Raw genomic sequence first — 21,348 nt, 5'->3', positions numbered from 1 at the left:
GTTGGGCTTTAGTTGTTTCTACCTTGAAAACAAAATTAAGGTGTTTACTGCTGCTATCCCTCATCCTTGCTGGTGCACAAACAGCCCATCAGCAGACAGCACTGGTGTGGGAGCTGCAGTGCAGGGGAGGAGAGGACATGCTAGACCAGCGTGCCTCTGACAGATGTGCTGCTCTGGGGCATCCTGCTGTTCCTCTCCTTGCTCCTGCAGCAGCTGGACCTGTTGCTGAGCAGCTGCTGGAAGGATTGTTAGTGTGGCCATGCTCTCACTGCACGAGTGAAGAGCATCTCCAAGCAGTGCCTCTGAAAGCACCATAAATAAAACAGCTCCTCCTGTGCAGCCCTGGCTCAACACACCATCCTGGGCTTGCTGCTCTGCCTCCCCACTCCAGGCCAAACCTCTGCAGGAGCCACCCTCTGCCAGGTGGTCATTCCTTCCCCGAACTGCAAAAATATTTCTCTTGACACTGACTTCTCTCTGTGCCTCCAGGGAGGTTTGTGCCTTGGGGTGAATAAATCACTGCAGCATTTGGCAAGGGGGCAGCCAGGGCACAGCTTTCTGGCTTAGCCTGCTGTCTGATCTCTGTGCTTTGCTCTCCAGGCTTTCATGGAAGAAGTGAAGTCTCGGGGGCCATACATTTACTCTGTCCTGGAGTCAGCACAGGCTTTCCTTTCCCAGCACCCATTTGAGGAATTAGAAGAACCAACTTTGGAAAGCAAAGGTCTGTGGAGCTGCCCCCTTTTTGTTCTCTGGTTTCACAGCTCCTCCTGGGCTGGCCCGGAGAGGGTCGGATGGAGGTGGCTGTGGTGGCACAGAGCAGCACACCAGTGCTCTGCCCCACACCACGGTGTGAGACCAGGCTGTGCCCAGTGCCAAGGGTCAGACTGGCACAGAGCAGCGCACCAGTGCTCTGCCCCACACCATGGTGTGAGACCAGGCTGTGCCCAGTGCCAAGGGTCAGACTGGCACAGAGCAGCGCACCAGTGCTCTGCCCCACACCACCATGCCCAGGCTGTGCCCAGTCCTTTGGCCAAGGGTCAGACTGGCACAGAGCAGCATTGCTGTCCCAGGAAAAGGCTCCTGTGCAGTCCATCATGGGGGCACCTCATGAGGCAGCACCAGATGTGCTCTGGGGTAGCTCTGTGTTTTTAGAAGGCAGCACAGCCTGTGAGGATGGAGAGGGGGAGCTGGTGCAGAGATGGATGCTATGGATACTACTATTACTTGTTTTCCTTCCCTTTGCCCAGTTTTCCCTCGATTATTTTATCTCCGATTTCCCTGTCCTCCCTCCACCCCTTGCCCCTCTCTGCCCTGGGCTGGGCTCTCATTTTTGCTCCCTCTGTCCCTGCCAGATGTGTCTCCGCGGCACCGCATCCAGAACATCAGCCGCTTTGTGTGGAAGCAGGCCAACGTGGCCAGCGAGCTCTGGGAGAAGCTCACAGCCCGCTGCGTGGACCAGCACCGCCACATCGAGCGCACCCTGGAGCAGCTGCTGGAGATCAAAGGGGCCATGGAGGAGCTCAGCACCACCCTGGACCAGGCTGAGAGCGTGCGGGACACCTGGGAGCCCATCGGGGACCTCTTCATCGACTCCTTGCCCGAGCACATCCAGTCCACCAAGGTACTTCTGGCTCTGGGGAGGCTCCAGCCTTGGCAGAGCTGCTCCATGCACTGCTCAGTCCAGGGCAGCCTCATCACCTGGGATCCCAGGGCCAAGGGCTCCTTCCCACAGCCCCCCTGCTTTGTGAGGGGGGTTTGGCCAGCAGTGCCCTGAGCACCTTGTCATGGCACAGACCTTACACAGGTACAGTGGCTCAGCATATCTGAGCCATTGTCCCCTTTTCATTTATCAGGAGTAATCTGCACCCACCATTTCATTTATCAGGAGTAATCTGCAGCCCCCCATTTCACTCATCAGGAGTAATCTGCAGCCCCCCATTAAATTTATCAGGAGTAATCTGCAGCCCCCATTAAATTTATCAGGAGTAATCTTCAACCCCCCATTTAATTTATCAGGAGTAATCTGCAGCCCCCATTTAATTTATCAGGCGTAATCTGCAGCCCCCCATTAAATTTATCAGGAGTAATCTGCAGCCCCCCATTTAATTTATCAGGAGTAATCTTCAACCCCCCATTTAATTTATCAGGAGTAATCTGCAGCCCCCATTAAATTTATCAGGAGTAATCTTCAGCCCCCCATTTAATTTATCAGGAGTAATCTGCAGCTCCCATTAAATTTATCAGGAGTAATCTTCAGCCCCCCATTTTATTTATCAGGAGTAATCTGCAGCCCCCCATTTTATTTATCAGGGGTAATCTGCAGCCCCCCATTTCATTTATCATTAAATTTAATTTAATGATCAAGAGTAATCTGCAGCTCCCCATTTCATTTATCAGGAATAATCTGTAGACTCCCATTGAATTTATCAGGAGTAATCTGCAGCCCCCATTTTTTTTATCATTAAATTTAATTTAATCATTAAATATAATTCAATTTATCAGGAGTAACTTGCAGCCTAGTGAGCTGCAGATTGGGTTGGGTATTTTTTCCCCTGCTAAGGTACCCTGTGGCAGGGTTGGTCAGCAGTGGCTTGGCAGTCCCTAGCCCACCCTAGCTTGCAGCAAAGGAATCAGATCCAAGTCCTGGCTACTCACCTGCTTCTTTTCCTTCTTCCCCTGCTCTGTGTCCCCATCCCCGCTGCACTCCAGCTGTTCAAAGAGGAGCTGTCCCCCATGAAGGACGGGGTGAAGGTGGTCAATGACCTTGCACACCAGCTGGCCATCTCAGATGTGCACCTGTGCATGGAGAGCTCCCGCACCCTGGAGCAGATCAACACCCGCTGGAAACAGCTGCAGGTGGGAGGGAGTCAGGAGCAAGCACTGCAAATAAACCATGGGCAGGAGGGTGCTGGGAAGGGCTCTCACTGCTGACATCCTTCAAGGAGGATAAAGTAAGGTTTGGCACAGCAGGATGGTATAGCTGGTGTTCCTGGGAGAGAAGAGCATCAGTTCAGGGTGAGGAAAGAGTGGTGAATCTGCAGAGAGCATCTGTGTGTTGGGGCATGTCTGAGTCCACCCACAAACCTTCCTGAACGGGTCATCAATCCAAAATGCCTGTTGGACTGGCAGTGAGCTGTTTTTCAATTCTCCAGGCCTCCATAAACGAACGCCTGAAGCAGCTCCAAGATGCCCACCGGGACTTCGGACCAGGCTCCCAGCACTTCCTCTCCTGTACGTGAGCGATCCCCTGGTTTCTGCCATGAGGCTGCCTCTGCACAGCAGCCTGGGCTGTGGCACAGCAAAACAGGGTGCAAAGTCCTCTTGCTGAGCCCAGAGCCATGCACAGGGCTGGAAAAGTGCCCAGGCTGGTGTTTGGTGCATGGGAGCTGAAGCAGGGGGCACCTCCAAAGCTGGCACTGGTTTCACCTTGTGGGACTAAAGCAGGAGGCATCTCCACAGCTGGCATTGTGCTGCCTCACCAAAGCTGGCATTGTGCTGTCTCACCCTGTGGGACCGAGGGTGGATCTGAGTGTTGTTTCCCTTCAGAGCACAGAGCTGTGACACTCACAGCAGCTCCCAGGGGACACTGGGACTGTGTCAGCCTCAGAGCAAGACAACAGATGGCAGGAAAAGGCAGTGCCTCATATCCCCTCTTAGTTATTTGGAGGCTGAAAATGTGCCTTTTCAGGAGGCTTTCATTCCTGTGGCAAGGCAGAGGGATGCTGTTTTTACAGATCAGAGCTGTTGGCTGACAGCTCTCAGCCTGCCAAGGCTGGGCAGCAGGTTGTGCTCCAGAGCCTGGGCTCCATCCTTGGGAATGCTGAGCCCTGCAGGGTCTCTGGATGTCAGCGGGGTTCACTGGCCTGTTCCTCTCTGCAGGCTGCATACTCCTACCTGAATGGAAGAATGGCTTTTCCAGCTGCTGGAATTGATACATTACCTGTGAAAAAGGAAAATATCTGAGTGTCATGCCATGGCTTCCATCCTCTGTATAACACAGGGTGGCAGGCAGCTGGTAGGGGATGGATCCTCATCTTCCCAAGACACTGCAGCTGGCACACAGAGCAGGAACAACAGATGCTTTGGGTGTCTGAGCCTGGTCATAACAGGCAGTGCTGTGTCTGTGTGCCCAAATCCCATCTGCTATGAGCCCTGCCCACTGGTCACCACAAGGTTACTTTGGGCATCATCCAAAACATCAGGAAATGTCTCTTCCTGAGTTCTGACCTCAGCCCCTGGCTCGAGAGGCGAGATGTCTCTAACAAGACCAGCAGTTGTGCCTTTTTTATAGGTATCATCCCCTTGCCTGCACCAACACCTGCAGCTGGTGATTTGGGGGTGTGCAGCCTTTTCAGAGGCACCCACCTGCTGGCACAGTCCTGCTGTGCCAGGGCTGGCATCAGAAGTACCAGCAGCTCAGAGGAGCGTTTGGTGTTGATCTGACAGGTGTTTCTCTCCTTGCAGCCTCTGTCCAGGTGCCCTGGGAGCGAGCCATTTCCCCCAACAAAGTGCCATACTACATCAAGTGAGTGTTCCCTGCCACAGCCCGGGGCCTCCTCTGGCCTGGAGGGATCAGGAACTGGGCAATGAGGAGAGGGGGGCAGAACTCACCTCCAGTGAGGCAGGGCTTCCTCAGCCTGGCAGATCCAGGCTTTCCCTGCCTGCTGGGATGCCCAAGATGAGGGGAAACCCCAGCTGGAAGGAAAGGAGGGGGCTGGCAGCAAGTGGGGATATCCTGCTGTGGGCATCCTTCCTGCTGCTGTGCTGGGGGAGTGTGCTCAGGGGGAGGCAGCAGTGTCTGCAGACACTGAAACACTTGCTCCCAGCACTGGCCAGGTCCTTTTTTTAATCTCTCACTGCACCTTTTGGTTACCACATTGACTCTTGGTCTCCATCTATTCTGCTTCCAGCCACCAGGCCCAGACGACGTGCTGGGACCACCCAAAGATGACAGAGTTGTACCAGACGCTGGGTAAGGAGGCTGTCCCAGAACTCTTTGTGCAGTATTTGCCTTTTTGCAGCGTGGGGTGCATGTGAGATCGCCCCAGGCCACCTGCTCCCCACAGGGTCCCCCAAAGCACTGGGGTGTGACCCCTGCCAGCCTCTGCTCCTCACTGTCCTGCACGTGCTCTGCTGGGCTCTGAGAGCTGCAGCTGCTGCTTCCTGCCCTGGGGGATCAGGGTGTTGTGGTTTAATTCTTGTTTTCCTGTGTGTCTGCAGCGGATTTGAACAACATCAAGTTCTCGGCGTACCGCACGGCCATGAAGCTGCGGCGGGTGCAGAAAGCCCTGAGACGTGAGTGTGGGAAGGGCTCCCCTCCTGCTGCTCTCCCTTGGTGAAGGCTTAAACTAACACAGGCTTTTATCAGCACATCAAAGGCAGGAGGCACCAGGGGATGGGCAGCTGAGGGGAGAAACCAGGGAGATGAGCTTGGGAAGCTGAGCAAATGTGCCAGTCTGTGTCAGCGCCTTTCATACAGCTTGGGGTGGAGATGACCCAAGGGCAGGTGCTGTCCAAAGGGATGTGAGAACAAAGTGCTCCAGCTCAGGGTTATAAAGCTGTGGGATCAGGCAGGAGCTCACCAAGCAGCTCCAAAGGAGCATGGAGGAGGTGTGGGTGTAACTGGGAGATGAAACCAGCCTCCCTGGCAGGGACAGAGAGGGCTGCACCGCTGAAAGAGAAGGAAGGGAGCAAATAAACCTGACTTCTGCACTCTTGGTGAAACTGGAGGATTCATAGCCAGGTGAACATGATACAACAGGAGTTCAAACATCTCTCCAAGAGGCAGCTGCTCCCTGGAAACTGCTGAGGAGTTTCTGGTGGAACTGGCAAGCAGGCAGGTGGGAATCTGATAGATGCAGCATCCTTGGCTGTTCAGAGCTTTTCACAAAACCTCTCACCTAAGACTTTGACGAAATTGAGCAGCAGCAGTCTGGGGGAAATAATCCTCCTGAATTAATTGTTCATGAAGGGGAGCAGCAGTGGGGCCAGGCAGACCTGTGCTTCTTGACATCCTGTGAGAGGGCTGGAAGGAGGCAGTGAGTCAGGGCAAGAGGAGTTTGGGTTCTCAAAAGAGTCAAACCCTGGCTGTGGAGCATTCTCATAACACTGTGGTGATCAGGCTGTCCTGTACCCAGGGGCATTCAGGGATGATGTAATGCAAATGGAAGAAAGCTTTTGCCACCCTGTTAAGGTGTCCATGCTGCAGCAGGCAAGGTGTGGAGAGGAAACAAGGATGAGGAGCAAAGGAGAGCTCTCCTGTGTGCTGCTTGTGCATCCTTGGTTTTGCATCTCACGTGCTGCACGGTTGCCTTCTTTCCATTCCAGAAGTGACTTGAATAAGTGCTCTTTATTCAAGATATACTTGAGAAAAGGGCAAGGAGATTGCCAAGGCAGCTTTCCCATCACGAGAAGTTTGGTGGAGTGGCTGTGTAGGAAAGAGGCAGTGAGGGATGGATCAGAGCCATATGCAGTCGTGGGCAGTGTGGACACGAGGGTGGGCAGGAGTGATACTCCCTGGCATGGAAACTGGGGCTTCCCAGTGTGAGTGTAGCAGCTTTGACAGGAGAAGGGAGGATTTATCCATAGAGTGAACTTACAGTGTGGAAAAGGCACACAGTCCTCTGGGTACTGTGAATATAAAAAGGTCTCAAAGATGGAAAGACTTTCAGGAAAGAAGTATTGCTGGCTGCTAACACAGTAGCACGTACAACCTGCAGTCATAGAAATCTGAAAGCAGGGCAGCTCACACTGTCCTAGCCCTGTTTTGGGTTTGTGCCTTAATTCCCTCACCCTGTCAGAGCTGGAGACAGGACTGATCCATCTCTGGACAGTTGCTTGTAGGGTCTGTGTGGGTCTGTGCCCCCTCCTCTCCCCACACCAGCCCCACAGGGACCTGGCCCATGCAGAGAGGCCAGCACTGGGCTCTGCACAGAGCCTTCCTTGGGGGGCATTTTCATGGCCATGGCTGGACACAGAAATGAGGAAGAGGGGTCACAGAGAATGATGGCTCAAGGTGGAGATGTGGTATTTTGGGACAAGTTTACAGGCAGGAGAGAAATTCTAGGAGCTGCCCCATCCTTACCAGCATCTTTCCCAACACAGTGGGACCAACACTGTCCCAGGTTAGGGCAGGACAGCATCTCTCTCATTTCCCCTCTGTCCCTCTGTTCCCTCTGTTCCCTCTGTGCAGTGGACATGGTCACCTTGGGCACGGCTTTGGAAATCTTCAACGAGCACGACCTGCAGCCCAGCGAGCGGGCGATGGACGTGGTGGAGGTGATCCACTGCCTGACTGCGCTCTACGAGCGCCTGGAGGAGGAGAGGGGCATCCTGGTCAACGTGCCCCTCTGTGTGGACATGAGCCTCAACTGGCTGCTCAACGTTTTTGACAGGTACCTCTCCCTCCCCCTGAGCTGCCAGGCCTGTGAGGAAACCCCCGTGTGGCATCTGAAAAATCCCTTTGCTCAGGATTTTTCTCCTGGGAAGCTGAGAAGCCTCAGAGAAAAAGGGAAGCAATTCTTATCTCATTTGCTTCTCCTGTGTTTTGCTCCTTTGGAATGTGTTTGGAGAGTAGGTCCCTCCATGTGCCCTGAGCTGTGGGGCTGCCAGGCCTGGGAGGAAACCCCTGTGTGGCATTTAAAAATCCCTTTGCTCAAGATTTTTCTCCTGGGAAGCTGCGAAGCCTCAGAGAAAAAAGAAATAAATTATTATCTCATTTGCTTCTCCCGTGTTTTGATCCTTTGGAATGTGCTTGGAGAGTAGGTCCCTCCGTGTCCCCCAAGCTTTGGGGCTGCCAGGCCTGGGAGGAAACCCCCATGTGGCATTTGCATTCTCTGAAAAATCCCTTTGCCCAAGGTTTTTCTCCTGGGAAGCTGAGAAGCCTCAGAGAAAAAGGGAAGCAATTCTTATCTCATTTGCTTCTCCTGTGTTTTGCTTTTGGAGATTGTTTAGCCACAGGGGATTGTTTCATTGGTTTCTGGTGTGAGTTGTTTTCACTTATTGGCCAATCAGTGCCAAGCTGGGACTGTGGAGAGAGTCATGAGCTTTCATTATTAGCTTTGTAGCATTCTGTAAGTATTTTCTGTATTCTTTAGTATAGTATAGTATAGTATTCTTTAATACAATATAGTATCATAAAATAATAAATTAGCCTTCTGAGAACATGGAGTCAGATGCATCATTCCTCCCTGCAAATACAATACCCCCGTGCTGCTCTTCCAGCTGGCAGTGAGGGAGGCTGCCTGGTGTGTGCTTGCCTTGATGATCCCCCCCTGACAAAAAACCCTCACTCTGGGGCACTTGCAGAGCTGTGCAATCTCTCGTCCTGCAGTGGCCGCAGCGGGAAGATGAGGGCTCTCTCCTTCAAGACGGGCATCGCGTGTCTGTGTGGGACAGAGGTCAAGGAGAAGTTCCAGTGTGAGTGCCTTGTCTGCCTCCCCTAGAACCTGCTGTGAATTCACTTTGGGAAGACAGGAGTGGTTTTGTTTCCTGGCTCAGACCTTCCTTGCCCAGGAAGAGCAAGGAAACAGCTTTCCTGCAGTGACTAAGCTGCTTGCATCATCACCTCTCCCTCCCTCCCTCCCTAGGCCTACCCACTGAAATTAGGAGGTGTTGTTGTGCACTGCCTGTGCTGCAGTGATCTTGCTTGCATGGCACTGTGAGGAGCAGTGCAGAGAAGGCACACAGGACAGTTATCCAGTGCTCTCCAGAAGGAAAATACCAGGGGGTGCATGGCTGGGGGGAAGTAGGTTTCAGGCAAATTGTTTTCCTCACTGCATTTTAACCATGGAATATTGTGGAGGGGAATCTTGTGCAGCATAGGGAGCACCAAGGGGTTAAATGAAGGGATTAGGCTGATTCACAGAAGACAGGCTGTCTGGGGCTGTTTAATAGATGATGCATGTCTGAAGAAGACACTAAACTGATTATTAGGAGCTGGAAGGACACTGATAAAAGTTATTTAATCATAGCTCAGGTTTCTCCTTGTATTTGAGCTCTGTGCTGAGGGTGGGCAGTGGGGTCCCTGGTGTGCTCTGCTCCCTATGCCTACCCACTGCTGGGCTGCCAGCTGTGTGTCTGTGCTGTGGGTGGGCAGTGGGGTCCCTGGTACGCCCCATACCCTGTGCCTGCCCACTGCTGGGCTGCCAGCTGTGTGTCTCTGCTGGGGGTGGGCACTGGGGTGCCCCACACCCTGTTCCCTGTGCTGGGGGAGGTCAGTGGGGTCCCTGGTGTCCCCACACCCTGCTCCCCATGCCTGCTGGGCTCTCAGCTGTGTCTGTGTCCCTGCAGATCTCTTCAGCCAGGTGGCCAACGCCGGGGGCCTGTGTGACCAGCGGCACCTGGGGGTCCTGCTCCACGAGGCCATCCAGGTCCCTCGCCAGCTGGGGGAGGTGGCAGCGTTTGGGGGCAGCAATGTGGAGCCCAGCATCCGCAGCTGCTTCCGCTTTGTGAGTGCGGGGTGATGGCCCTGGCCCTGGCTGTGCTGGGGACAGGCTCCCGAGGCGACAGGGGACCTGCACCCCATGGCAGCCAGGCCCCAGCTCTGAGCAGCCCCTTGCTCTCCCTCCCCAGAGCAATGGGAAGTCTGCCATTGAGGTGTCCCAGTTCCTGGAGTGGGCCAACCTGGAGCCCCAGTCCATGGTGTGGCTGGCGGTGCTGCACCGGGTCACCATGGCCGAGCAGGTGAAGCACCAGACCAAGTGCTCTGTGTGCCGCCAGTGCCCCATCAAGGGCTTCAGGTAAGGGCTGTGTCACGGGACCCTGGCCCCAGGGACAGAGCTGAGCTGCTCTGGGGGGAGCTGGAGCTCTGCAGCCAGCCGTGTTCCTGGCAGAGCAGAGCAGGTGCCAGCTAAGGGGAAGGAGCAGAGTGCTTTCCTGGGGACTTCATCAGCACTGTTGGTTCACTGGGGTGTTAGAGCAACTCAGGCCACCTCTGTCCCCTCCCACTGACTTCTTCTTGGCCTTTAAACACGTGTTTTGATGACTTCCAGTGCTTCCCTATGGCCTCTTGACCTCTGCAGGTATCGGAGCCTGAAGCAGTTCAATGTGGATATCTGCCAGACCTGCTTCCTCACGGGGCGAGCCAGCAAGGGCAACAAGCTGCACTACCCCATCATGGAGTACTACACCCCAGTAAGGAGCTGGGCTGGGCTGGGAGGGCCCTGGCACAGAGCAGGGTAGCAGCCTTGTGATGTTTGGGCTGGTGCAGCCCCACAAGTGATCCCTTGTGGAGTTTTACACCCTCTGCATGCTGGAGGCTGCCTGTGTCCCTGTTCTGGGGCTTGTGGTGAGCAGGATGCATGGCCCCAATGCCCAGCTTGGCCTGTGCCAGGCCCCATGATGGGCTCACAGAGCTGCTGTGTGCCCTCCTTGCTTCCTTATCTGCCTCTTCCCCCATGGAGCTCATGCCCAGCCTGGGGTGATATCTTATTGTGGGTGCTGAGCTGTGGTGCCCCACTGTCCATTAAACAGGCACCTGTGTCACATTTGTGTCTCTGCAGACCACATCCAGTGAGAACATGAGGGACTTTGCCACGACACTGAAGAACAAGTTCAGGTCCAAGCAGTACTTCAGCAAGCACCCCCAGAGGGGTTACCTGCCCGTGCAGTCTGTGCTCGAGGCTGACTGCTCCGAGACGTGAGTTGCTGGGCCCTGCATTTTGTCTCTAGGCCCAGAATGAGCCATGGCTTCTGTGGATGGAAGGAGCTTCTCAGCTCATACAGGGCTCCTGGGGGAGGGCTGGAGGAGCACTTGCTCTGGGGGTGATCTGCCACCTTGTTCTTGGAGGGACAGAGATTTCAGTCTGTGTCCAGCCCATCCCTGGCCCTTCTCAGCCAGGAGGGCTCAGTCTGTGCCAAGCCTGCTGACCAGTGTGCCTCTCTTGCAGCCCAGCCTCCTCGCCGATGTTACCCCACGCTGACACCCACTCCAGGATCGAGCACTTTGCCAGCAGGTACCCCAGGGCTCTGCTGTCCTGCTGGGGCACAGGGCATGGCCCTGATGGGTGTGGGGGGGCTTTGGGGCACACAGATGGTCACAGACCCCTCCAGCTGCCCCAGCGCCCTGCACAGCCAGGCAAACCTGCCTGGGATGTGGCTGGGGCTGTGTAAATTGGCAGCAAAGACCATGCATTCGATAGCAGAGTGAAGCAGCCTCCTGCTCTGCCCAGGGTGAGCTGCTGGATGGGTTCTCCCTTGGTTGTTCTGCTCTGTGTCCTCACCAGAGCTGTTTGCCAGCTTCCCACTGCTGCTGCCCTGTGGTTTGTGGTGCCTCTGCCCTCACTGTGGGGACCCAGGGGGTTCAGGGAGCCTGTACTTGTAGCTCAGCTCCTGGGCTGGAGCTGGAATTCTTGGATCCCTTTCCTTTGCTTGTGAGAGAAGAGGCTGAGCCAACTGCACAGCAGCAGCTCTTTATTCTAGAGACTTGCAGCCGGGGAAGCAGTGTATTTTGGTTTTTTAAAAGGCAAAGCTCTTCAGAGCCTGTGCAGAAGGACACATTGGTGCAGGCCAGGTGGGACACCCTGCAGAGAGGGTCTGCAAGCAGCTGAGCAGACATTTAGGGTGTCTCTGACCATATCTCAACCTTTTTCTCTTCCCTCCAGGCTTGCAGAGATGGAAAGCCAGAACTGTTCCTTCTTCAGTGACAGCCTGTCCCCTGATGACAGCCTGTGAGTTCTCCTTTCCCTGCTCCTCACCTCCTGATGGGTCAGGGCTCCTGTGGCTCTATGCACGCCTAGCCAGGGTGCAGAAATGCTTTCCTTCCCAGTGCCATTGAGTGAGAGGCTCTTGGGCACCCCTGTTACTGTGATCTTTTCTGAAAAATCTCTTTGCTAGGATTTCTTCTCCTAGCAAGAGGAGAAGGCTCAGTTTTTTTAAAGGTTTATTGCTTTGGAATGTGGTTTGGAGACTGTTTATCTAAACATGTGAATTGTTTTTAATTAATGGCTAAACACGGTCTAGTTGTGTCAGACTCTGAGGAGTCAATCATGAGCTTTCATTATCATTCTTGCTAAGCCTTCTGATGTATTCTTTTCTCTATTTCTTTAGTATAGTTTTAGTATAGCATTCTTTTAATAATATAGAATGGAAATAGAAATTAGAATAGAATAGAATAGAATAGAATAGAATAGAATAGAATAGAATAGAATAGAATAGAATAGAATAGAATAGAATAGAATAGAATAGAATATCAGCCTTCTGAGAACATGGAGTCAGATTCCCATCTCTCACCTCATCCTGGAGACCCTCACAAACACCACATTCCCCCAACAACAAATCAGGGATGCTGAGCCCCTTCTGAGCTCTGGGCCTGGAGCAGCCAGGAGCTCCCCTGTGAAGCTGCCTTCCTCCATGCTGTCCTTCCCCAGGGGCACACAAATCCATGGTTTTCCTAATGAGGTGTTTCTCCCCTGCTGGAACAGGGATGAGGACCAGTACCTGCTGCGCCACTCCAGCCCCATCACGGACAGGGAGCCTGGGGGCAGCCAGCAGGGCCCAGCAGGCCTCAACATGGATGACAAGGGAGAGCTGGAGAGAGTCCTGGCCCACCTGGAGGATGAGAACAGGTACAGACATGGGCAGCTCTGAAGGTGGGGGTTATGGCCTGGGAGGGGGGAAGGGGCTGGGGAGGCCTTGCAGAGCTCAGAGTGGAGGCAGGGGATGCTGCTGGGGCTGGAGCTGGGGATTGCAGGTGCTGAGAGGGCAGTTTGGAGAGGGCTAAGCTAAGCACTAAAACTCAGTGAAGGTGTGCTCTCTCTGGCCCCAAAATATTCCTTCCTACATCCAGAGAAGCTGTTCCCTCCTGAACCCCAAATGAGTTCAAGTGAGCCCAGGGCACTCTGCCTTTCTTGTCCCTGAGCCCCTCATGAGCAGTGGTGCTGCTCTTGTGGATCAGGGTGAGGCTCCAGGCAGGGCACACCAGCTCAGGAGGAGGTGGTGCTTTCCCTGCCCTTGTTTTCAGCCTCTTGGTAAGTGTTTGCATATCTGTAAATCCCCTGTGTGGGGCAGAACCACACACAGGCCACCCTGCAGTGCAGCATCCTGGCCCTAAAGCTTCACAAACGGCAGAGCTTCGTCTGATGTGCAGCTCCCGGGGGTTTGCAGGCAGCATTGAGGGGATGCTGACCTGGGCTGTCCTGCAGGATCCTCCAGGGAGAGCTGAGACGTTTGAAGTGGCAGCATGACGAGGCAGTGGAGTCCCCAACCTTGGCCTCGGGCTCTCCTGAGTCAGCGCAGGACCCGCGGAACGAGGAGCTGCTGGCAGAGGCGCGGATCCTGCGGCAGCACAAGAGCCGCCTGGAGACACGCATGCAGATCCTGGAGGACCACAACAAGCAACTGGAGTCACAGCTGCACAGGCTGAGGGAGCTGCTGCTGCAGGTGGGCTTTGCCACAGCAGGGCTGGAACAGTGGCACAAAGGGGGAGCCAAAGGACAGAGGGTCATGACAGCCTTCTCACAACAACTCTTCTCATTCCAGCCTCCCACAGAGTCAGAAGGCAATGGTTCAGCAGCCTCCTCCTTGGCTTCATCTCCACATCAGTCAGAAGGGAGCCAGGCAAAGGAGAAAGAGCACAACACCCCTGACACTGAAACTGCAGGTGAGCTGTGGGCTTGGGCTGAGCTCCTGGCCCTGCTGCCTTGTTCCTGCACCCTGCCATCCTGCAGGGATGCTGGCAGCCAGGTGTGAGTCCAGAGAGCCTTTTCCTACCCCCCTGCCCTCCTTGCCACTGCAGATGAGGTGGAAGCCAAAACCCAGGAGGTCAGCATGTGCCTGGAAGACATCATGGAGAAGCTGCGGAGCGCCTTCCCCAGCTCCCGAGGTACTTGAGTGAAATCCTCCTCCCTCACTTCTCACTGCTCCCTCAGGTGAGGCTTCCCACAGAGCCCTGCCCCAGTCCCAGCTTCCCTGCACAGCTGATGACCTGCAGTGCTTCAGCCAAGAGCTTTGCTGCTGCAGAGCTGCTGGGATGGGTGTGTGGCCTGGGAATGGAGGAGGAGGAGGAGTCACACCTGCAAGGAGAGGCCATGAGAGCTGCCAGAAGCCCAGAGCAAACAGATCCCTGTGATGAGCTGCAGGGCAGCCTCCTGCCCTGCTCAGGACGTGCAGCCCACCGTGAGGATGGACAGAGTGCCAGCACCACCTGCAGTGACAGCTTTGAGCCCCCTCCTGCCTTCAGCCCTGTCAGACCCCTCTGCAGGAGAGGCCCCAGCAGCCTGCTGAGATGGGAGCAATGGTGCAGGCTCTCCTGGCTGCTGGTGGATGGCTCCTCCCAGCAGGGATGTGTGTGTGGGTGGCACTCCACTCACCCAGTGGGTTTGGTGTTGGTCATTCTGCTCCTTCCCTCTGTGCCCCAGTGCAGGGCAGCACTTGGTCTCTTGCCAGGGGGAGCCATTGCTTGGTGCCAGCACTAACCTGAGCTGGTGGTCTGCCCATGCAGATTCTTGCCCACTTTCTGCCATCCCTGAGCAGGATCCTGCTGGCTCTGCAGCAGCTCCCTTCTAACCAGCTGGCTCTGGCTCCTGTTCTCCTGACCTGTCTATTTCTCTTCCAGGTATGACCTCCCTTATCTAACACCTCCTGTGAGCCAGAGGCTTTTCCTAACCAGCTCCCTGGCTGCTTTCCTCCCCTCTCTCCCTGCCATGCTCCCTGTGCTGCAGCAGACCTCACACAGACTCCCTCCGAGCTGGTGGTGCAGGATGCTTGCCAGCTCCAGAAGATCTCAGGGGAACATAGGCCATGCAGGAGTGGGGCTGTGGGCTCCCCAGGAGGCTGGCTGGGTCACTGGCCACAGTGTCCAAGCCTGGGTGGGATGGTTCAGAAGGAAGAACTGAAGCCATGAAAACTGCCAGTGTCCCCTGGCACCCTCGGGGGATGCAGAGCTCAGCATCCCACTCTTCATCCCCGCCCAGGAGCCTCCAGGTCTGTGGGCACCAAAACACTCCTGGAGCTACACAATTTTTAAAATAACTCTTTCTAACAGTGACCAGCTGCCAGCCTTATGGTTTGAGCTCTGCCACCCAAGGCTCTGCAGCCAGCCAGGCACACACCACCAGGAGAGAGTCTGTGAGGTTTATGGAGTAGGGATTGAGTCCATGTTAGAGCTTCAGCCCAGCTAGTAGCCTTATATTGAGAGGGTCTTTATAACAGAGCCTTATTGTTTAATTTGCATATATTTCTATATATTATATATATATATATATATACTGTACTTAAATCCTCTCATGGACTCACTCTATTAAACTCTAATACCTTAAGTGTAGCTGCCCTTCACTTTCAGACCAGCTCCCAGGGGCACCAGCACCTTTCCCTGTTGCTGGGGCTGCCTTGCAGGGCTGCAGTGAGGGAGCTGCACCCACAGCAGGTGCTCCACCCTGCCTGCTGTCCTGGGCATCTGTGCCTTGGCCATGGCAGGGTCCTGCACAGCCCCAGCTCCCTGCCTGGCTGGGAGGGTTCCTCCAGCCATACTCAGCCCTGGGGCCACCTTGGTGTGATGCAGGTGTGGGAGGGAAGCAGGACAGGCAGGCACCTCCTGGCTGCGGTGCCATGGGGCAGTGCCAGCTGGCAGGGCAGCTCCAGGGTGGTGGCTCCTGGTGGCTCCCTCGGGCTGGCTGATTTGTGCTGTGTTATGTCGAGAAGGAGGCAGAGGCAGGTGCTGCAGGGTGACCCAGAGCAGGGGCTGACATGGCCCTGGTGCTCTGGAGCCACAGGGTGAGGAGAGTTGAGAGGTGTGAGCCCTCGGGGCAGGGCAGGGGTGAAACATCCCTTTTAACAGGGCTTGCAAGGACAGGCAGGGCTGGTGTTGCTGGCTGGGACAGGACACGGTGCTGAACTCTCCGGGGAGGCTGTGAGCAGGGCTGTGGGCTTGGCTCGGGGCTGCTGGCAGAGGTGAGCAGCAGCGCCCACCCCGGTGTGAGCCTTCCAGCCTGGGCTGTGCAGCATGGAGTGCTCCAGTGCCACTGGCACAGCGTGGGTGGCTGTCCTTGCTGTCCCCTGTGCTGGCCAGCTGGGTGGCAGGAGGGCAGTGTGGTGGCATTAGGTGGCTTTGGGCATGCTGTGGGTGACAGGGATGCCGGGCCAGCCTGTGAGACCCAGCTGGACCCCTCTGTTATGCCAGGGGCAGGATGGCAGCCACGTGGGGAGCAGCAGAGGGAGGCCTGGCCTCAGGGTGTGCTCAGGAGTGTCCAGCCTTGGGGGAAGAAGGAAAAGGGCAGGATGAGGACAGAGCTGCTGGTCCCAGTGGCAGCTGGGGGGAGCAGAGGTGGCCAGGTGGGTGCCTGGGCTGTGTTTGGGAGCCAGGATGTGTCAGGGAGGGGAGCAGGCTGGCTAATGCTCTGGTAACCATGTACTGTGGTGCTGCTGTCCTCACTGCTTTGTGGCATCTCTGCTCTGGAAAGAGAATAAATTTGTATTTATACTGATGCCTGGATCAGTGCTCTGGCCTCTTCTGTCCGTGTGTCTGGGCTGAGCCAGCCCCATGGCTGTGCTGTGGTGCAGGGCTGCTGGGACAGAGCCTGCACTGTCCCCATGGCTGTCCCCAGCACCTGAGGCACAGCAGGAGCTGGGAGCAGAGCCCCAGGCGTGTCCCCCAGCCCCCACCTTCATCCTCTCCCAGCAAGGTCTGTGCATGTGGCTGCTGAGGGGTGGGACAGGGGCTGGGTGGGGACAGTCCCTCATTCCCCAGGAGCTCTGGCTGAGGAAACCCTTCAGCCCCAGGCAGGCTGCTGGGCGGGCAAGGCAGTCCTCTCCCTCCTTTCTCCCTGCAGCTCCATCAAGTTTTCAGTGCCCAGAGGTGTCTGGGTGCCCCAAGTGCTGCCCGTGTTTGCTGTGCCTTTGTGGCACAGTGAGGGATTCAGAGAGGTTCAGGGTGAGGCCAGGGGCTCTCGGGCTCTCTGCCCTGCCCACACTTGGCTGATGGTGAAGCCTGCCCAGGACAGACAATTGCTGGGCTCTCACCCTGCCTGGCAGGGCTGGCAGTGCTGGGAAAGGCCTGACACGGTGCCACTGCAGGGAAATTTGGGGACACTCACGACAGGTCTCCCCTGTTGTCCCACATTTGGGAGTTTAAGGGGGTGAAATGCAGCCCCTTGACTCCACAAGCTGCCCCATCCCTGTGCCACAGGGCAGGGCAGAGCTGTGGGATGTGTTCAGGGAAGCTGCTCACGCTCAGGAACAAATCCAGCCCGTGGTGCCAGGGAAGAGCTTTTATTTCTCAGCCAGCAGAGCTCGGTGGCACCAGCTGAAAGGGCTGGAGCCGGGGAGTCGGGCAGGGCTGTGCCTGCAGGGTGAGGACAGCATTGTCCCCAGCCCCGGGGCTGCCCTGCGGGCACAGGAGCCCTGCTGCCCTGCTGTGCCTCTCTGTCAGTGCCCTGGCAGCTGTCCCCAAGCAGGGGAACTGACCCTGCTCAGGGCTGGGCACTGCCCTGCTCTCTGCTGCCCTGCTCCAGGGCTGCAGCACCCCCTTCTCTGGCAGCTGTGGGGCATTTCTGCCCCTTAGGGGGCATTTCTGCCCCTGCACCCAGCTCCTCACCTTCCTCAGGGGTGAAGCTCTCTGCAGGGATGTTGCTTTCCCCAGCATTTTCTTGTTCCCTGCCTGCTCCCTGCAGCTCCCTGCAGCTCACCCCTTCCACAGCCTGCCCAGGTGTTTCATCCTCCAGCCCTGGGGCCCCCTGAGCTGGTCCCAGCCCCTCGCTGGGAGGCTCCAGATGTGGGGCTGGTTTTGGCTGTGCCTCACTGCCTGTGCCAGCTGCCTCTGCTCTGCTGGCTCCTTCCTCCAGCCCCTGCTTTGGCCCCGCTGCCTTTGTCCCCGCTGTTGTCCCACATTGCCCTGCTCCAGGCTGCTCCGGTTTTGCTGGTAGACACTCTTTCTCTTTGTCCTTCTCCTCTTTCCCTTTCACTGCTGCCTCCTCCTCCCTCTCTTCTCCTTCGTTTTCTTCTTCCTTCTCCACTTCTTCACCCTCTTTTAATTCCTCGTCTTCTTTTTCTGCTCTCCTCTCCACCTTCTCTTCCCCCTCCACTTTGTCTTCCTTTTCTTCCTTCTCCTCCTTCAATTTTCCATCTTCTTCCTCTGTCCCCCTCTCTACCTTTACCTCTTTGCTCTCCTCTTTTTCTTCCTCTTTCTTCTCCTCTTTTTCTTCCTCTTTCTTCCCCTCTTCCCCTTCCTCTCCTTCCTCATCCCTCTCCTCCTCTTTCTCATCTTCCTCCTCTGTTCCTGGGCTCTCTGGCTTTGCCCCACAGGTGCTCAGGTCTTCTTCTTTGCCCACTGCTGTCTCATCCCTCCCTTCCACCTCTTCTCCCACAGGTTCTCCTCGGGCTTCTTCTCCTCCTGGTGCTGCCCCTTCACCTGCAGCTCTGGGGGTCCCTGGTTCAGCCTGGGGAGCCCTGGGCTGTTCTGTGACCCCAGTCCCAGCAGCCTGCTCCCCCTGCCCAGCCTCCCCCTGAGGTGCCCCATCACCCACCTCCCTGCTCTCCCTCCCCTCACGGCCCTTCGTGCCCTGGCCTGACTGGAAGAGGCCCTGGTAGCGTTTCCGATCCTCCACGTGCTTCTTCCTCATCCTCTCCCCCAGCTGCTTCAGCTCCTTCTTCACGGCGGCCGCCATGGAGGGGTCGAGGTGAGCCACGCGCTGGAAGTCCTCCCGCGCCTCCCTCTCGTTCCAGACTGCAGCGTGGGCCTTTGCCCGCTTGAAATAGGCCTTGGCATTGTCTGCCAGGAGAGAGGAGCCCTCAGTGGGCGTCCTGCAGCTCAGGACCACCAGCCACAGGAGCTGGAGAGCCTGGGGAGCAGGAGATGTCAAGCACATGTGGGCTGTGGGGTGGACACACCTGTAGGGAGGGCAGGGACACCTGGGCTATGCACAGGGATCATCATGGGATGGAAGGGGAAGGATGGTGGTGGATGGGGCAGACTGGGACACAGGGATCTAGGTGAAACAGGCACTATCACAGGACACAGGATGAGCATTGTCACAGCTGGGGGATTCAGAGCACGGAGTCCCTGAGAGCCACGGGCACAGCAGGGGTGGGATGCAGGGCACAGGTACCATTGTGCTTCTGGAGGAGCTCCGTGGTGTGCTCCAGCACCTCGTAGTACTCGCCGAGCTCCAGCTGGCACTGGCAGTAGTTGAGCACCAGCGGTGTGACCAGGCTCTCCAGCTTCAGCCAGCCATCCTCCCATGGCTTCTCCTGCAACCCAGGGCAACCTCATGGCCGTGTCCAGCCCCTCCCAGGCACCCAGGGCAACCTCACGGCCGTGTCCAGCCCCTCCCAGCACCCAGGGCAGCTCACGGCCGTGTCCATCCCCTCCCAGCACCCAGAGCACCTCACAGCCGTGTCCATCCCCTCCCAGCACCCAGGGCAACCTCACGGCCGTGTCCAGCCCCTCCCAGCACCCAGAGCACCTCACAGCCGTGTCCATCCCCTCCCAGGCACCCAGGGCACACTGTGAGGAGTGACCCAGGCAGGGATGGGGGTGCTGGTGCTGCTCACCTTGGCCTGCAGGTTCCTGAGGCAGATGACAGCCTCCTGGTACTTGGCGGCCGCCTGCGCAAACTCCCTGCGCAGCACCAGCCGGTTGCCCTCGCTGTGCAGCACGGGCACTGCTGCCAGCTTCTCCTCCTTGCTCATGGCCCACGTGTCACGTTTGTACGCTGAGGGGTCCTCCACCTGCCCAGGCAGCAGGAGCTGAGTGCCTGTCCCCACTGTTCCCGCTCTGGCAGCCATCCCAGCCATCCCCTTACCCGGAACAGCTCCATGATGAAGATGAGAGGCTGAGGCGTTCGCTGCAGCTCGTCCAGGTCCTCGTAGCCCGTGCTGTGGTAGTCAAACATGTTGCCCATGCCACAGCGGTGCTTCTGGCCCTCCAGGGGGTCCCGTCCCTCTGCGATCCTCCTCATGCCCCTGGAGACCAGGGCGTACATGCCTGTGTGCTGCAAGGAGGGAGCGCCCTGCTCAGCCCCTTGTCTGGGGCAGCCGCTCAGTGCAGAGGCCAAGGGACACGCTGTGCTGGCACCAGAGAAGGACAGAGCATCTCTGGGATGCATGGGTCTGTGTCCTGGCTCTGCAGGAAGGAGAGAAGTGGGCATCTCGGGGCCCCTCACTCACAATGGCGTCGCACCAGAACTCTGCCACCTCCCCGATCCTCATGGAGCTGAGCAGCGTCTCCCAGATCTCCAGCTTGAACATCTTGCCCACGATGATCTCCATGGGCATGCCGGCCTCCCGGCTGTCGTCGATCACCGTGCGCTCAAAGTCGTCCTTCAGCGTCTGGAAGTGGAAGGTGAACTGGCCCAGAGAGAGCCCAGGTGAGACCCCCTGGCGGCCACCATGGCCTCAGCTGTGGGGCTGAGCCTGCTCCCAGCACTGTGCTGCTCTGACTGGCAGCTCCCCCTCCACAGCAGGACATTGTGCTTCCTGCCCACTTGAGACAGCAAGCAGATGGTCAAATGTCTTAACATCCATCCATGCTGTGCTCACTGCTCCCTTTGGATCCCCCTTTACAGCCCTGTGCAGAGAGAGCTCCCACAGTGTGCTCCAGGACGTGGTGGAACCCACAGTGACCAGAGGCTGGGGAATCTCCCAGGAACAACCCAGTGGCACATCTCACTGCTGCTTGGCACATGGCAGGAAAGGCAGATTTCAGCAACCCACCTGGGCTGCTGGGCCCCAAGGGTGCCAGGGGGAGGAGGTGTCCCAGGCCCAGTGCAGGGTGAGGCTGTGGGCACTGCCAGCTGTCACTATGAGAAATTGGGCTGGGAAAATTTCAAAATTTTGAATTTTGAAAATCCAAACCAGCCCCTCCTGCACCCCTGTTGAGGGCTCTGACTCTTCCCAGACCTGGAGCTAGGCCTGGGAACCATAAATGGGCAGGGATGTCAGACCCACTCCCTCTCCCAGGGCTCTGCAGGAACAACCCAGACCACTCACCTTGCTCCCATCCTGCAGCTTCGGCAGCTGCCCTTGGCCTCCGTGCAGAATCTTCTTTTTGACCCCTTCCACATTCAGCAGGTAGGTTTCTTCCATGGCTGCTCACAGATCACTCTGGCCCTTCTAGAGCTCCACGCCTTCCTTAGGTGTCTCTTTCTTGATTATCTGGACATCCACATCATCTGCCAGGGCTCCTGCTGAGCTTTTCCTTTCTGTGCTGGGGGCAGAGCCTTCTTGCCTTGCCCGTGGGTTGTGAGAGGGGTGTCCCCTCCTAGCACACACTTGCTGAAGCCCCTGGTGTCCTCTGTTGCTTTCTGTAACCGCCCTTCTAATCCTCTTCCCACCCTGTCAGGTTAATCTGGGATTTGCCTGCAGAGTCTGTGAGGAATTACAGGAACTCCCTGATCAGGAGGGCCCCATACCCCC

General features: G+C 56.7%; 2 protein-coding genes across 2 annotated transcripts in view; one reads left to right on the top strand and one right to left on the bottom strand.

The window, feature by feature from the left end:
- Positions 1–16,429, top strand: part of DRP2 (dystrophin related protein 2) — a 31,284-nt gene extending 14,855 nt beyond the window's left edge. The window contains exons 5-24 of the mRNA XM_063170383.1: positions 601–721; positions 1,353–1,621; positions 2,710–2,856; positions 3,153–3,231; positions 4,465–4,525; positions 4,911–4,972; positions 5,221–5,295; positions 7,193–7,394; positions 8,333–8,418; positions 9,292–9,449; positions 9,574–9,740; positions 10,023–10,134; positions 10,503–10,639; positions 10,890–10,955; positions 11,604–11,669; positions 12,423–12,566; positions 13,143–13,380; positions 13,480–13,600; positions 13,736–13,822; positions 14,555–16,429. Coding sequence (XP_063026453.1) covers positions 601–721; positions 1,353–1,621; positions 2,710–2,856; positions 3,153–3,231; positions 4,465–4,525; positions 4,911–4,972; positions 5,221–5,295; positions 7,193–7,394; positions 8,333–8,418; positions 9,292–9,449; positions 9,574–9,740; positions 10,023–10,134; positions 10,503–10,639; positions 10,890–10,955; positions 11,604–11,669; positions 12,423–12,566; positions 13,143–13,380; positions 13,480–13,600; positions 13,736–13,822; positions 14,555–14,574 — 2,418 coding nt within the window. The 3' untranslated portion in view covers positions 14,575–16,429. The remainder of the gene's footprint in view (positions 1–600; positions 722–1,352; positions 1,622–2,709; positions 2,857–3,152; positions 3,232–4,464; positions 4,526–4,910; positions 4,973–5,220; positions 5,296–7,192; positions 7,395–8,332; positions 8,419–9,291; positions 9,450–9,573; positions 9,741–10,022; positions 10,135–10,502; positions 10,640–10,889; positions 10,956–11,603; positions 11,670–12,422; positions 12,567–13,142; positions 13,381–13,479; positions 13,601–13,735; positions 13,823–14,554) is intronic.
- Positions 16,430–18,241: 1,812 nt separating this feature from the next.
- LOC134425886 (aryl-hydrocarbon-interacting protein-like 1) lies at positions 18,242–21,233 on the bottom strand. Its single transcript, XM_063170904.1, has 7 exons — positions 20,923–21,233; positions 20,101–20,280; positions 19,737–19,925; positions 19,486–19,662; positions 19,041–19,182; positions 18,459–18,703; positions 18,242–18,361 (listed from the first exon to the last, which is right to left on the bottom strand). Exons 1-7 carry the CDS (start codon positions 21,016–21,018, stop codon positions 18,242–18,244), a joined length of 1,149 nt encoding a protein of 382 aa, XP_063026974.1. The 5' UTR covers positions 21,019–21,233.
- Between the last annotated feature and the right edge of the window lie 115 nt (positions 21,234–21,348).

The sequence above is a fragment of the Melospiza melodia genome, chromosome 16 (genome assembly GCF_035770615.1).
Source record: "Melospiza melodia melodia isolate bMelMel2 chromosome 16, bMelMel2.pri, whole genome shotgun sequence".
NCBI lineage: Eukaryota > Metazoa > Chordata > Aves > Passeriformes > Passerellidae > Melospiza > Melospiza melodia.
The sequence above is the reverse complement of the archived record's forward strand: the minus strand, read 5'-3'. Positions and strand labels throughout refer to the sequence as shown.